General features: G+C 48.1%; 1 protein-coding gene across 2 annotated transcripts in view; it reads right to left on the bottom strand.

The window, feature by feature from the left end:
• RIPOR1 (RHO family interacting cell polarization regulator 1) overlaps positions 1–12,777 on the bottom strand; it is a 47,565-nt gene that overhangs the window by 2,432 nt on the left and 32,356 nt on the right. The window contains exons 7-16 of one of the 2 annotated variants that reach the window (XM_048515905.1): positions 11,706–12,419; positions 9,841–9,962; positions 8,018–8,192; positions 7,261–7,396; positions 6,510–6,671; positions 5,928–6,086; positions 5,180–5,376; positions 4,585–4,668; positions 3,974–4,064; positions 3,459–3,524 (exon numbers count right to left, since the gene is read on the bottom strand). In XM_048515905.1, the coding sequence (XP_048371862.1) occupies positions 3,502–3,524; positions 3,974–4,064; positions 4,585–4,668; positions 5,180–5,376; positions 5,928–6,086; positions 6,510–6,671; positions 7,261–7,396; positions 8,018–8,192; positions 9,841–9,962; positions 11,706–12,419 (1,863 nt within the window). In that variant the 3' untranslated portion in view covers positions 3,459–3,501. The remainder of the gene's footprint in view (positions 1–3,458; positions 3,525–3,973; positions 4,065–4,584; positions 4,669–5,179; positions 5,377–5,927; positions 6,087–6,509; positions 6,672–7,260; positions 7,397–8,017; positions 8,193–9,840; positions 9,963–11,705; positions 12,420–12,777) is intronic. The other variant, XM_048515906.1, reaches the window with a different exon arrangement.

Raw genomic sequence — 12,777 nt, 5'->3', positions numbered from 1 at the left:
AAAACACTGATCGAGCTCTGCTCTGGAACCTACAGTGAAAAAAAGAACACCGTGTAGAATATATCCCCAGCAGCTCACTGTCTTCTGACTTTTCTAACTAGGTAGCAGATCCACATTCCAGGTTCAGCTCGAATGTGAATGTTTGCACTTCATAAATAAATGTATCCTGCGCAGTCAATCAATGTCATCTTTATTTCTTAAACCATCTGTCAGACGTTTGGGTGCCTCTGTTTACCTGATGATCTCCATTACCAGAAATGTCCTGCTAGAAAAGCCTGTTTTGGCTTCCTTCTACGCAGCTTTCAGTTCTCTTAAGGCTACATCCAACCTCACAACCTGCTTATTGTGCAGTTTAGAATGAGCCAGAAGGCAGAGGTCCAACGCCCCCAAACTTATCCATCTAGCAGCAGCTGAAGCAGCCCTAGAGGACAGAGGTGTGTGAACTGCTGCCGATTCCAAAGATACTAATTTGTTTCAGGCAAGAAGTTACCGGCAAGTGTGTGTTGGTAAGCAGCTGACCATAGAAGAGGCAAGTCATGAACTACTAGGATGGGGAAGGGGGAAAGCTGCTTACAGGGCAACCCTGTTGGGGCTGCCAGCCCTTTGGAAGCATTGGGAGGGGGGGGGGGTGTCAGAGAATCTGCAGACTGGCACAACTAGGAATGTGGTGACATCACTTTTGGATGCATACCTGGGAGTGATGTCATAGCACTGCATGATGCCAGTTTCCCCTGATTTTTGCTCCCACCACCCCAGTTGAGCAGCAGCGTAGGGTGGCATCTCTAAATCCTATGCATGTTCATTCAGAAATGACTCCACCTGAATTCTATGGGGCTGGCTCTCTAGTAAAGTGTAAAACTAGGATTGGAGTCACAGTAAGGGGGCATGCCCAGTGCTGTGATACTACAGTGGTTTAGTGTGGGCATCAAGTGGGTCAAAGGTCAAACTGTATGGTCAAATATTGATCAGTGATAACAACAGAAGTAATGAAAGCACTAACTGAGAACTCCAACAGAGTTATGCCTCATGACAAAAAAAATTAATAAGCTTTTACGAAAATTGGTTCCACCCAGGGCCACCCACCTCCTTTAATGCCCGGACACCAGCGTGGGATCCACTGAGGTGCAAGCATATTTCCATAAGTCATGTGACAGGAAGGGGAGGAACAACAGTTGTGACTTCATCAGCGGGCTTCATGTTGCAAGCATTCATTGAACATTAGAGGGCTAGCAAGGGTGGGGCAGGCAAAAAGAAAGGCAGAGCTTTTGTGTGTGGGGTGTGTGTCTCTCAACCTGGCTATGCTTAGAAGAATCCTTTTCACAGCAGACTGGCCTTGATTTGCTGTCCTGCTGGGCCTCTTCATTTGCACTTGGGAGGAGATGCAGGAGCAACAGTGCCCTTGCTCTCTACCTGCACTAGCTGAAGACCTTCTCAAAAGGCAACAACAGGGGTGAAGGCAGCTCTGTAGGAGCTCACAAGCCAGCAGGAGAGCTGACCTCCTGAGGTACCCCACCGTACATGGCTGGAAGCCCTAAAAGGCTACAGATGCCAGTCCCTCCCTGAAGCTTTGTACACTATCATGGTCACATCACATGGTGGACTCTCCCATCTCACAGCAAACACAACTAAGTCTGTGGCAGTCCCAATGCTTTGATGCTTGCAAGCCTGCTTTGTGCTTCCTTCCTCTTGCACTGGGGGCTTTTCATTTCCTGTACAGAGATTCCCACAGCTGCAGCGGAAGGCCAGTAGAAAAAGTTATGTCATGTGGCTGGGAGGGAAGGGTGCACAGGCTCCAGGGAGGATTGTCTACAGGTGTGTGATTGCGACCCCTGCAGGGTAGGGATACAAGGGACACTCAGATTTGCCAATAATATGATACATCATTCTCTTATCTTCCCTTTTATCCTCACAACAACCCTGTGGGGTGGGTAAGGCTCAGAGTACATGACTGGCTTGAGGTCACTCAGTAAGCTTCCAGGGTAGAGAGACAGGATTTGAACCTGGGTTTCCCAAATCCAGTGCCCTATGTATTATGCTAGTCCAGCGATCTATGCACTATACTAGTTCTCTTCCCATCATGCAATGCAGAAAGGCAATCTGCCACTTAACATGAAGATGTTAATCACAATACTTGATGGCAGTCAATTAACAGGTGACTTGGCCAGCAACCTAGCAGTAGAATTTGGGGAATTTATTTTTGCGCTCAAAAGTTAGTTGCTCGTGGCTGTATGACTGCTTTCAAACTGCCGGTGGTGAAAAGAGCCATCAAGATGCAGCCAGCTAGATTTTCAAGACAAGAACAAAGGTGATTTTGCCTTTGCCTCTTTACAGCATCCCCGGATTTCCATGATGGTCTCCCATCCAAATATTAACCACAGCTGACCATGCTGACCTTCTAAGATTTGATGAGATCAGGCTAGCATGGGCCATCCGGGTCAGGGTTGGAAAATGTCTTCTACAGTTTCAATTGCTCCCTTTCTCCCAGCAACTCCCTTTCTTATTTTTTAATCTTCCGAACCAGTGGAGATTAGACACAGAACTAGACCACCCAGCAAGGTTAGTGCCTGAATGGGGAGTTGAACCCAGGGATCCCTAACTGTTGCTTACCCGCTATGTCACATAGCTACCAAACGCTTCAAAGTTCCTGCAAATATGATGGGATCTTTCAACTAAGCAGGACAGATGGCAATTCAGACCACAGCTCAACTAAGTCCATGTAGCGATCAAGATGTGGAAAGCACAGGAATGGATCAGTGTGAATCCTAGTGCTGAAAGGACCATCTGTCCTCCTTGTGTCATATATGGTGTTTATTTGGTCACCCTCTGAGGGCACTTCTGTATGTTCAGAATGATGCACTTTCAATCCACTTTCAGTGCACTTTGCAGCTGGATTTTACTGGGCGGAATAGCAAAATCCACTTGCAAACAATTGTGAAAGTGGACTGAAAGTACATTATTCTGCATGTGCGAAAGTGCCTGGCGAGTTCCCACCTGACATCAAGAAAGGAACGTGCTTTCTCTGTGGTTGCTTCTGCTTTATGGAGTGAGCTCTCCAAAAGGGCGAGGGGAGTGTCCAAGTCTTTGGAAGCAAAATAAATAAATTAAAATTGTAAAGCTGCCTTGCTCTGTGAGGAAAAATAGGGCCAATTATTAAAGAATAAATAAAAGGCCCGGCTGAATAGAGTGCCCCAAACCCTGACATCATATCACAGATCTTCAACAGGAACGCTGTTCCTTCTGTTGCAGTGATAAGAGACAGACACACACACATGCAGACCCAGAACACGAATGCTGTAAGGAATGCCTACAAACTTGGGGGTGGATAGGTGGGAAGGAAGCGAGCCACAGTGAAGACAAAAGACCCAAACGAGATAAGGCTGCTGGTGGTGGGGAGGTCCAGGGCACAACAGACAGGTGGGGTGAGGAGCGGGGAACAGACTGGCCAACGGCATCCCAACCTGTGCAGCTGGCTCGTCATGACCTGGAAGTCTACTTAGCCAATCAGATGGTTCTCTCAGTGCCATCTAACAAAGGATAAATAACAATGGCTTAGCGTTCTCCACCTGGAGGTCTCCGTGTCCTCTCTTGCCAAGTGAACAGCAACACAGTGCAAAGGGAACAGGGAATTCTATCCTCAGCCATGAAATCCAGCAGAGGACATGGGGGAAGGGGGTTCCCTCTGGCTCTGTTGTACAGCTTCTGCTTGGCATGCAGAAGGTCCCAAGTTCAATCCCCCACAGCTCCAGCTAAAACTATCAGCTAGTAAATGATGTATAAGACCTAACACTTTTCATACCCTCCTCTTGAAGGCTAGCAAAGGCTCTAGCTGGCTTCCCAGTACAGAGTGGCATGGCATACTGTTGCGTGGAACGACACCCACCCTCCACCCCACCTCCCAGGGCTGCAAAGGAAGCCACCTGCCGATCTACTGTGGGGAGGGGAAAGACTCTTGAATGAGCAGCAGGTTACTCACCACACAGCATCAGGCTCTGTTTGGCTGCCTCCCGTACGGCCTCCTTATCAGTTTGGCACACGTACACCAGCTGCTCAATACTCTCCTTGGCCTATTGAAGGGGAGGAGGGGAAAAAATAGAAAATGATGCCATCAGGTTTTAACCTTTCCTTTTCCATGAGCAGAACCCACAACATGCTGGTGGAAAGTGCCATCATGCTGCAATCGATTTATGGCAATCCCATAAAGCCCCTGCACTAAGCTCTGGAAGTTCAAGGGTGGGGTGCAGCTGGGTGGGGGTGCTGATCCCTGGGTACCATTTTACAAAGCTATGCCCCCTAGCCCTAAGGTATAAGCTGAATGGACTGTTGTCCTTCCACTTTTAGCTTATAGTGGGAAGGAAGATCTGCCACCAGACAGAGAGAGGAAGTCCTGCTTTGATTATGAAGCCTTCCTCTCTCTTGTTTGTTGGGTGTGTGTGCGTGTTTGTGTGTGTGTGTGTGTGTGTGTGTGTGCGCGTGTGTGTCTTGCTCAGTCACAGAGGACAAAATGGTTGCAGACAACTCCTGAACTCCAAGTTGACAAAGGTGGGAAAAGCTGCCTTTTGAGCCCAGTCGAAAGCCAAGTCTTACCTTAAGGCAACCCAAAGCCGCACAAGCAGCAATTCGCGTTTGCACTTCCTCATCCTCCAACTGTTCAAGGTAACTCACCAGGGCCTAAGGAAGAACAGCCTGTCAGTCTGTCTTTTCCAATGTAAGGCTACCCCTACCCAGTAAAGGCATGTGCACTATATTTATTGACAACGGATTTAAACCTGATTCAATAACCCCTTGGAATCTGTAGTTCTAGCATATATCTAGACATGCCCTACTAAACAGACTACCAATTTGCTTCATTTATAGTTCTTTTTCACTGGGAATCAAGCTGAATCACGCAATTCCTGATGGTAGAAAGTGCCAACTTATGGCGATCTCATAGGGTTTTCAAAGCAAGGAAAAAACGTGCTGAGCACCTTGGATAGTAAAACGGGCTGTTGCCCATTAATACAAACAAGATATTTGTATATAAGTACAACAACAGTAAGTACAAAAGATCCAACAAAGCCCGACTGCAAAACTACAGAACAATGCAATACAGTTTGCAGTGTGACTGTGACCCTTGAAAAAGCAGGCTCATGCTTCTCTCAATTCACAAACTGCCTCTTGGCATTGTTCCCCAGATACTTGCCCTCTCTCGGAAGCCAGGGTTCTCCGACAGTGTGCGTAGCTGTGCTGACACTGCCCCCACAACTTTGCTGTTTCCTTCCACGAGGAGGAGGCTCAATGCCTTCAGACCGTCCTTACGGAGCCGGCTCTCGGGCATGCGCTTTAGAGCCTTCAGGACAATGTCTTGGTCATCGGAGTTCAGGTTCTGAGCCAGCAGCACTATGAAGGCACAAGACAGGCAAAGAACTACAATAAGCATTATAGGGACCAGCTACGGGAATCCAAAACCAGAGCCTCTGCTTTGGAAAGGGGCCCGAGCTCAGAGGTATCTGCTTGGCATGCAGATTCAAAGGGAAGGTTCCAACCAAGCCAGGATGGTAGAGGGGGAATTCCCAGGCCTCCACACAACCACAGACAGGTCCCAGCATGGCCCAGAAGGGAAGGTGGAGGGAATGCACACATCAAAAGAGGTCTGATGTATAGAAAAGTTTTAGACCCTTAACCCTAGAAAGATAGCATGATAGAACTGCTTACAAATGTGTGACTTCCCCTTATCTCTTTGGGTTTATCTCTTATTATATTTCAAAGTAGATATATTTCAGTTTACCTTACCAATCTGTTGTTCTATTCTACTCTTGTAAAAAAAATTACATAACTCAACATGAGGGGATGAGAACAGTCATCGCTTGAGATAGGGGTCAGCAAGTGAGAAGTGAAAAGGATGCCCCCCCCCCCCCCCAGCCCAGATCCACACTCTTCACATAACATACCTTCCTCTGCCAACTCCAAGACATAGGAGTCCAGTGTTGATGGAGGCAGAGCCTCAAAATGGATCCAGTACTGGAAGATAGTCACCTGCTCTGCTTGGCAGCCCCCCTGGCGCCTGGGCAGCCTGCGTTGCAGAAGCTCCTCCACCAACTTCACACACACTGGAGCAGAAACAAACACAAAGCAACTCATGTATACTCACAGCACAAACACTGGCATGACACTGAGACACTTTGAGAATCTCCCATTTTAGATGGGGCCGAGAAGGGGTGGTGGTAGGGACTGACAAAAACGTGGGAATGGCCTGGGAATAAGAACCAGCGTAGGATTGAATTTTAGAGGGGAGGCGGTCCAATACCTGAAACTATAAATGAAAACACAGCACAGATCAGTTGTAGCAACAGACCAAAGAGAACTGAGAATGGCTTTCAAGCAGCCAGGGGAATTAGTTACGGGCATTATTTTTCTGGTCATATGGCAATGAAACTAAGATGCACAATTTATTCAGGTTACAAATCTATATACATTTTGGTACAAAATCTAGACCGGGGGGAGGGGGGAGGATGCGCTGAATATACACTCACCTGAATCTGCCAGGCCTTGCTGCCGTTCATTGATTCGCCCTGCATACTGGGAACTCAGTGTCTTTAGGAATCTCTCTACTGAGCAGGTGAATACATTAGGGATGACCACGCAGCTGTCCCAGAAGGGCAAAATGCCCTCCTTCTGTGTGGAGAACTGAACCACTGAGAACAGAGAGAGATACCACAAAATCAGTTTGGAACTAGAGCGGCCATGACAGATCTAGCAGATGTTCCCTTTAAACCACTAAGGAGTCTGGATCCTGCAGATACATCCTGCTGATAAGAGGTGCTTTCTCCAGAAGCGCTCTCTCTCTCTCTCTCTCTCTCCGCTTGAAGCATTCAAGAATTAAGGCGACGCATTTATTTGTCGTCATCACTTTGTACATGCAATGCAGTGAGCTCTGATTTACGGAAACTTAAGATGGAAATTGCGTTAATATTTTCAGGTGCTGCTAGACTCCTGTTTCAATTGGCTGCTACAGAGTACAGTACTAATTCCACTTTCTCATCAAAAGATGTTAGTAAGCATGTCCGTTGTTTAGAAAGGAAAGATGCGTGAAAGCAAGCTTGCCCAGCTTAAATAATATGGTGGCTGCTGTTTTGATGTGTGTTTAAATAACAGTGGGCGGTACCCTGGGTATAATTTCTGCCTCCCACAAAGATTCAAAGACAGACGCACCTTTTCAGATTTACAGCCCCACCCCCAGCAGTGAGTGGCCATGAAATTCTCTCTCTCAGCACACTTCCTCACCTTCTGTGGCAGAACCGGCTGTCCCTGACTGTTCCTCTGCCAGGCGGCATACCGTCTCCAGGACTTGAGCTTCCCTAGCTAGCCTGTCGAGCGCGTACATTTCCTGGCAGCGCAGTGGTCCAAAATTGCCGAGTTTCTACAAATCAGATAAAAACACCACAAGATACCCTTAAGGGGAGTGCCCAGTTCCAATTCACATTCTACGAACAGCCATTTTTTAGCTGGTTGCATGTTTTATGTGCAGGACAACTCAAAAAGGACAGCTCAGCTGTCCAACTCAGAGATGGCAACTAATATCCACCACAAAATCAAGCCAGTGAGGATTAAATCACAATAGCAATCCAGGCCATTTTCAGGAATCCCACAAAATGAATGGGATTGAAGGATGTACCATTGACAAACTTTTCCTGAGAATGTAAGAAGTGCTTCATCAGTTCAAACCAAGAAACTATCTAGGTTAGCACTATTTCTCCACCTGTGACTATCCAAATGCCACTGGAAGCCCACAAATGGTATATGTAAGTCATTCTTTTAGTTCCCTTTTAGACAGCATGGCTATTGGCACTTGAAGGTCAACCCTAGAGTTGGGCAGTTCAAACTTTTCATTTGAAATTGCCTATGCTAGTGGCCATCATTCACACTGGCTGTTAGGAAAGTGGGAACTTTGAAGTCAGATGTGTGGGGCACCAAAAAACAAAACACACACAGCTGGAAGATGGGGTTTGCAGATAGAAAGGACCCTTCATTTTGCCCTCACCAGCAGCAAGCCGTTGCAGTAATTCAAATGCAGAACCAGCGCCCTGTCAAGGAATTCACTGCCGGTGCTCATGGGTTCTGAACTGCCCTCTGAGGGAAAGCACCCTGCTGTTTCTTCACCGACGGCTTCGCCAGACCCTGGTACCCTGCTCAGAGGCTGCACGCTGCTGGGTCTCCTGTGAACAGAAGCAGATGAAAGAAGCATGTCCTGAGAGTCCAGTCTTCAGTGAGCCTGACTTTTCTGCCCTGCTTCAAGCTAGCTTCAATAGTCAGGGTGTACAGCAGGAGTGAAGTGGCTGGATGAGGGGAGAGACCATAGGTGAGTGGCAGAGTATCTTTGGCATGCAGAAGGTCCCTGGTTCAATCCCTAGCATATCCAGTTAAAAGGCTCAGGTAGAGGATGATAGGAAAGACCCTGAGACCCTGGAGAGCTGCTGTCGGTCAGGGTAAACCACAATGACATACATAGAGTCAATATAAGGCAGGTTTATGGGTCATGTGACCAAGCATATCAGTAACTCAAGAAGGCCCTGAACACATCTAGCTTTTTAGCAATGCAAGCAAGACTCCAGGGTCTCCAGGGCTTCCACCCTCAGCAATTTTTAAACTGCCATCAAGTTGTTTCCAATTTATGATGTTGCATTGGGTTTTCAAAGCAAGAGATGTTCTGCGGTGGCTTGCCATTGCCTGTCTCTGCATGCTAACCCTAGATGTCCTTGGTGGTCTTCTTTCCAAGTATTAACCAGGGCTAACCTGGCTTAGCTTTCTGAGATTAGGTTAGCCTGGGCTACTCAAGTCAGGGCCACAGTGAATGGTATCTAGATGTTGCTTGCAGGAAACAATATCAAGCATTGGGCACAAGGTGGCGGTGTTGAAGCACATCTTGCAGGAGTTCACCTGTCAGGCGAGGCCAACTCCTTTCTCGTTTCAGGTGGGACGGAACAAAATGAAGTCAAATCATGATGACAGGTTCTGTTTTAACTGCAGCTGTGTGTATAGGCAATTAATTGGTTCCAGGTGGCTTCTTGGACTTCATTCTGCCCCCTTCCCCACTGCTTTTAACTTTAAAAATATCACAGGAGATCATACCAGGTCTCTCTCTCAGTGTCATCTAGGCTGGTCAAGTGTAAAAGTTGTGCTGTGTGCCAAGCAGAGATGGCGGCCCACACTAAGACACCCTGGGAAACCAAGCCCACCCTATACAAGGCGCACGCGCACACGCGCACCCCCCACCCACCCCGGCCAGAACTTAATGAACATACTTTACAATAAAGACGCCCCTTCCTATTAAGATGGTGCTGGATTTATGTCCATGAGTTGGGATGTGTCATTATCCAGGCAGTCAAGTAGCCCCCAGAAATTGCCCACCCTCCAAGGGAAGCTAGAGTACAATATTTACCTGTTGAACAAAAGCCACTGTTCACAGAGCAACTCCCCAGGCTAGCAAAAAAGCCTTTCCACGGACATTCCTTGTTCCTGTGAATATCTCCAGCCAAGAGCCCAAGACTGTCAGTCTTGAACCATGGCTGTGGGTACAAGCTCCAGGGTGGGCAAGCACCCAGCACCAAACTAAGTATAACATGATCCCTCATTTAAACACCAGCACCCTTGAGACAAGGAATTTTCTGGTTGTTACCATAGTCCGATACCTCTCCGATGCCCACCTTAGTGTAACCTCAGCCCTGCTTCCTATTGTGGGTGAGGATTTTCCACTACCAAATTAGGGAATGATTTCTCAGGCCCAGCACTTCACCAGTCTAATGTCCAGTGGCTGATGCTCGGTATCCTAGTAACACCACCACAGCCTGGTCCATCCCAACTCACCCTTCTTCATCTCCCTCCGAATCATCCGTCTCAGCAGCATTGAGGAAGTTGAAGCTTTCCAGTGCGTGCTCCACTGTCAGGCTGGTGCTGGAAGACCGACTCAGGCATACCCCTTGCTTTTGCTGTGAGATGGAAAGGGTGAGGGGCAGGAGAGAGAGCACACAGCACACCTTTGTAAATCTGTTTGGGCTTTCCTGTGCTTCAGCTCCAAGCCCACCTCCACCCTTGCCTAGGGCTGGGAGGTTCCCCCTGGCCACTGGCAGAGAATGTGAGGGTAACATTGCCAGATCCAGTTTGGGAAACTCACGGAGATCTGGGGGAAGAACCTGGGGTGGGCAGGGACCTCAGAGAGGCACAATGCCACAGAGTCCAATCTACAAAGCATCCCTTTTCTCCAGGGGATCCGAGCTCTGTAATCTGGGGACTAACTGGGACTCGAGGGGATCTCCAGGCCTGGCATTGCTACCCCTGCTGTGACTTCCTGCCTCTGACTGTAGTGACTGGAGCTTGCGAGTGGAAAAGAGAGAAGAGGAAAGACAAAGAGAAGAGTGAAAACAAGAGAGAAGAAAAGAAGGGATCCACTTCTAAAAGCTAGAGGAGATGCAGCGGCCTACCAGACCTTTTGCATATCTCTATTTATTTACACTGTTGATGTTATCAAAATATGTACATCCTGCCTTCCTGTAGATCCAGGAGGCTTACAGAGCCAAATCTGGAACACACAGAATAAACACACCCGCCCACCCACCCACCCACCCACCCACCCCACCCCCCATATTGGCAGCCTACATGCCACGAAAAGCTCCAAATATAGTAGACTTGATGCTGTACAACTATATTCTCTTTGACAGATATTTTTGTTATCATGATTAAATGATGTCTTTCCCTCTTTCGTGGCATCAACGATGACATTTACTAGCACTTAATAAAAATGCAGTGGAGGGTTGAAAAAGCCATTAAACACCCTCTGATCTGTCTTTTAACTCCAAATGTTTGGATTCCAGTTGTCAAAGTCTCAATCTTCATTCCGGTAAGCCAACCAAAACACCCATCCGAAAGCAAACCCTCTGAGTTGCTTCCGTCCTGGGAACACATGTACAAAAATATTGTGGGCAGGTTATATACAAAATATGAGCACAATACTTTCCTGTTCTCTATAGTTCTGCCTCACATTGAAACACAGGACTTGTGCATCATTCTCTGTGTGTCCTGGCCACACCCCCTCAGCGCTTCTGACGCAGGGAAGGATGCATTTGCCTTTATTTACTTGTATCCTGTTTTTCCCCCACAGCCGGGACTCAAAGCAGCTTAGAGCATTGTTCTCTTTGCTCCATTTTCTCACAACAACCACCAGACTGGGAGTTTCTGACAGGCCAGCTTTCATGGCACAAGTAGGGATTTGAACCAGGGTCCTAGTCTGGCACTCTGGGTACATCTAACTATGCCATTTGAACTTCTTGCAAAGTCCAAAGCTCTCCTCAAAAACCACCTAGAAGAGAACTGTGGAAAGCAGGCTGAAAGAACTGACCGCAGCTAGAAAGTGGGACTTGTCCTGGCCAGCTATTCATTACCCCTTTCTGGAAGGCAGCCGTGGAATAAATTAGGCACACTGAGGAAATAATCTGCCCGATGTTTAAAAGTTCCAGAATGTAGCTTACATTGGCAGAACTCTAGAACAAGTAACAGAATTTGCATTACCCTGGTGAAAAGCCTGGATTGAGCCACTGGGGAAAGCTCCCCTGATAGCCAGCCCCTGATCTGCATGGCACCAATAGGGCGGCTGCACGGCTTACAGGGAGCGTTGGCCTGGAGTGTTATTTTGTTTTTTATATGCCAAGTACATGCAAAGTATTCCCCACTCTTACCAAGAGAATCTCTTCCAGATGTTTGAGCTCTTGCTCAAGGGATTGTAGCTCCGGGAACTGCCCCCGGTAGTCATCCAGAGCAGAGGCCAGACAACTGATAGCCTCCTCGAGTCCACAGTCTACAGGTTTGGATCTCGGCACCTCCAAGACCGCCGCTGGATGCAGATCCACGGAATCAGGCTTGGGCTCAGGCAGTGAGGCTTTAGGCTCTGGGGCCTCCTGGCTCTGGCCAACAGCATCCTCACTTTTCTCCGTTACCACGATGGTGGCCCCAGCAAGCTCGGCCTCCTCCTCTTCACACTCATTGATCCGGGTGTCCAGCATGGAGACTGCACCTTGGGCCAAAGAGTTCATTTCCAGGGTAGGCAAGTCCCCGGGACTTCTCTCTTGATGGACAGCACATTCTCTGTCCTGTGAAACTGGCAGGTCCACACTGGCCTCGCTGATCTGGCTAAGAGTCCGGGCATAGGGGACGTGGCCATTGGCTACCATCGCCACCTCCTCCTGCACAGCAGGCGGGTCTTTGTCCTCAGGCTGTGTAAAGGCAATTTCTATGGCTGGTGCAGCAACCTGCACAGCAGGTTGAACGACAGGTCGGGGAGGAATGTGGCGGACGCTTCCAGACAGTTGCGGGCTGGAAGAATCATCGGACGACTCTGAAGATATGGACCAGGCCGCCCCATTCTCCAGCTCCTCCTGTTGCCGCAACATATTCTGTGGGAAACACAGCGTCAAGGCATTAGTGGACAGGGTTGCAAGAAACAGTGTTATGCGTGCGAGAGCAGTACACAGCCCTTCCTTGGCCCTGGCTCCAACAAGGTGCCAACAAACTACCATTTTATACAAGACTATAGCTGAGTTGCTCCTTCTCTCATTGAAAAGCCGTTCATTTTGCATGGGGGTGGGGAGATTTATACATACATAGAATTGCTATACTCCCAAAATTCCCAATAGGGACTAGAGTTCCAAACTAAAAAAATGTGTGGTTGCTATGGTAAGCCTTTGTAGTTCCGAAAAAGAGGAGAAAACAGAAAACAGCTCACTGCAGGTTACAATGTCCAGATAGAAGAAG

This window comes from Sphaerodactylus townsendi, linkage group LG14 (assembly GCF_021028975.2).
Source record: "Sphaerodactylus townsendi isolate TG3544 linkage group LG14, MPM_Stown_v2.3, whole genome shotgun sequence".
Taxonomy (NCBI): Eukaryota; Metazoa; Chordata; class Lepidosauria; order Squamata; family Sphaerodactylidae; genus Sphaerodactylus; species Sphaerodactylus townsendi.
The sequence above is the reverse complement of the archived record's forward strand: the minus strand, read 5'-3'. Positions and strand labels throughout refer to the sequence as shown.